Genomic DNA, 3,543 nt, shown 5'->3' on the forward strand with positions numbered 1-3,543 from the left:
ATATATATATATATATATATACACACACACACACATATTATTATTATGGGTTATAAAATAAATAGCCATCCATAAGACTAAAAAAGTGGACATTCATTTTCCTAAGCAACAGGCTTGTGTTGTAACCTTAACTAAAATTGAGACTTTGGAGACAAAACAGGATATACTGTTGACTGATTGCGAACCAAAAAATTATTTTAAAATATATTTTTCATGGAAGAACGTCATACAAACGAATGACTCATCAACTTTTCTTTTCAAATACCTAGAAACTCTTCCGGACCACAACACGCCACAAAATTCGTTAAATTAGTCACCTTTGCAAAAGAAAGCGTTTCCAGCTCTGTATTACAGGCACGGCGAAGAGGGGAAAATACTAAACGACAGCATTACGAACGTTAGCTAACTCAAACTGCATTTTATAGCGAAAAGAAATTAGATTGGCGAAATAGTGTTTAGATTGGAACACCCGCTGAAAAGCTCTCTACTTTAGAGCTACAAAGTTCTATCTGACATTTTTGGCCGTTTTGAGTTACTAAGACCATGAGGCCTGAAACCAGATTAAATGTTCTGTCTGCTTTATCAAAATCGTAAGATTGTTCGGATTCATTATCAAGATATTCAAAGAATTGAGTTTTCAAAAAGCCTGACAAGCTGTAAAACTCAAAAATCTTTGACGTCAAATTTCTCAAAACCAGAAGCTGAGCAGATAGACCTTTGTAATTTTAGGGTAGCGAGAGAGCTGTACAAGAGAAATTACACCCTACATGGTTGTGAAGCGAAGCTCTCAACAAAAGCGAAACTAATTGGAGAACGTTGCACATGTTTCAAATTGCTACACCAAATTAATGTCGTGCACTTTAGTGTAGGATCTTTAGCTACACCCACTACCCACCCAATAGCAGACCGAGTACAATAAATATTGCATAATTCCATATCGATAAGATAAATGTTTCAATTCTGCTGTTGGAAATGATAGAAAGATCCTCATCTAAAGATGTACAGATTTGGGATAGCCGTTTATATTTTTTGAGGACGAAATAATAGTTGTTAAAGACGAACATCTGAGGAATGATTTTTCAAATCATTCAATATGTTTGGTACAAATCATTGGCTGCAAAGTGTAAAGGAAACGGCTTTGTGCACCGACAAGAGTGAGAGGTAAAGAAAGAGAGAAAGGGATAGCTTAGGGTATGAATATTTCTGTGCAACGTTTCATTAGTTTTGTGATGGTTAAAAAACATTATAAATGTCTATGCAAACAGAAATGCATAATATAAAAGCAATATAATAAAAACCACGCATTAACCCAATCCAGGTCCAGTGCCATAGGAAGAAACACTTTCAACACAACACAGCAAATTGCAACATTCATCCTAACCAAGGTACAATCACTGAGGTCTCCGTTACATCATAAAGGCCACTAGATTAGTACATGCAATCTTATGGTTACTTCATTACAAATACATTTTATCAGGTGGCAAAAAAATCAAACACAACGAAGGCGCATGCCTGAAAAGTAGGGTATGTATTGTCATTGCATACAGTTAAAAAAAAACACAACAAAAACAAACAAACCAACAAACCATTATTAAAAAAGACCATAAAAACAGCAACAATAAGAACCACTATAAAATTAATGCAAAGGAAAAAACCCAACGATATTTAAAATCACAAAAAGAACATTAAAAAAAGTATAAATATTAATTTTTTTTTAAAATGGCGTTAACTGCTCATCAAGAATGCTCAATAACATTACCCCGGGTCTGACGAGGGTTAACTTCTGCAAAAAGTAGGGTGGGTCACAGCTTAATTAAGAAACAGGACATGTTGATAGATGGGTCAATACACTTTTCCAGACAACTATAATATTCAAAAGATGGGAAGTACGATTTTAGGAGCATCCCCAGTAAAACGTAAAACCTAGCCAAGTAGATGGAGAGACTGTAAAAATCCTCACACCTTCCATCCCCAAAAGTGATGATTCGAACTCGCCCCCCCCCCCCCAAAAAAAAAAAAACACCAAAAAAACCGAATACATAAATAATATACCTGAATTGAAAGTAAGTAGCCTACACGAACACATAAAAAACAACGAATATTACAGATGCTAAAGACCACACGATAGAAAACATGTGTGGCAGATTCCCCAAACTTAGACTCCAACAAAAATGGAAATGGGCCGGTCACATTGGTAGAATGTAAAATCTCAGAAGGACAAAATGATGCAATGAATAGAGACCAAGAATAGGAAAAGGATCATGAGGAAGACCAGAAAGACGATGGCAAGATCACATCAGAGACCGAATGGGAACAACCTGGATACAGACAGCAGCAGAGAGAACAGATTGAAGACCCCAGCTGGAGGGCAAAACTGTGCGGTGGACGAACAACGCCTAGACAGAAAAGGAAAGAAAGACCATACAAAGAGCAAGAGACGAAAAGACGCTTCACGTGCAGACATAGAAACGCACACGAAGACAGACACATACATACATATACCCACACACACCCCCCCCCACACACACACACTCATATACACGCACAAATACAATGTATGCATGCACATCATAGAAAATGACACATTTAAAGGTTCATTTCCTGTGCAAAACAGTATCAGTTTCTTTGATCCCTAAAAAAAATAATTTTAATGACACGGTTCCACCGTATTCAAAGAATCATCGATGAAAGCTTCAAAGAATTTGAACAAAAGGTGTAAAGACAGGAAATATTGATCAGTCACATTCGACGGGGTGGGCGCAAGCACACTGTAAACAAAAAGCTATCCACCGGAGTATTCATTATTGTTTGATTTTCAACTTTTAGAGAAAGAGAAAGGCAAGAGATGACTCTGATCAGTAAGATCCAGTATTGGCAAAGTTCGTTCGTCAATGTCGGCGAATCAATACATTCACTGAAATTTAAATAACTGTTAATTTGGCCATAAAACTAAAGAAACCTATTCGTTCCTTGTCTCAAATAATGGAAAATCGATTTCGAATCCACCGAGGAAAGGCAGAGACAGTATCCCAAGCAGAGTCAGAGAAATAATGGTTTCTTTGCTATGTTTCAAGTTGCACGTTTTACACAATGACACCTAGAAACGTACGAAGACACTTTCTTAAAACTCAATCATCATCATCATCATCATCATCATCATCATCATCATCATCATCATCCAGTGCCTTGCCGACTGGCGTAGGCGATCATGGACCTCCACTTCTCTGTCTTGCATTGCAGCGATGGTGTCTGTTGTTTTAAAACTTCATATTACACCTAATTGGCTCTGATAATATTTCTGGCTTATAATGTTTAAGCAGTTCATTTCGCTCATAGTGGCGAGTTAACAATTTTGGTGGCCATTATTTATGAGCCTACATCAACGAATAAACTCTTTGGCCACCATCTAGAACTTTCATACCATCGCCATTTTCACTTTTGCTTAATAAGCACAGATGATTGAAAACGATAATACGGAAAAGATGTGTGTGAGTGTGTGTGTGTGTGTGTGTGTGTGTGTGTGTGTGTGTGTGTGTGTGTGTG

General features: G+C 37.1%; 1 protein-coding gene across 1 annotated transcript in view; it reads right to left on the reverse strand.

Moving 5' to 3' along the window:
• LOC101849438 (MAPK/MAK/MRK overlapping kinase) overlaps positions 1-3,543 on the reverse strand; it is a gene marked incomplete in the record, with an annotated part of 60,487 nt that overhangs the window by 42,972 nt on the left and 13,972 nt on the right. The window contains 1 exon segment of the mRNA XM_005093043.3: positions 1,760-1,783. Coding sequence (XP_005093100.2) covers positions 1,760-1,783 — 24 coding nt within the window.

The sequence above is a fragment of the Aplysia californica genome, unplaced genomic scaffold, assembly GCF_000002075.1.
Source record: "Aplysia californica isolate F4 #8 unplaced genomic scaffold, AplCal3.0 scaffold00057, whole genome shotgun sequence".
In the NCBI taxonomy this organism is placed as follows: domain Eukaryota; kingdom Metazoa; phylum Mollusca; class Gastropoda; order Aplysiida; family Aplysiidae; genus Aplysia; species Aplysia californica.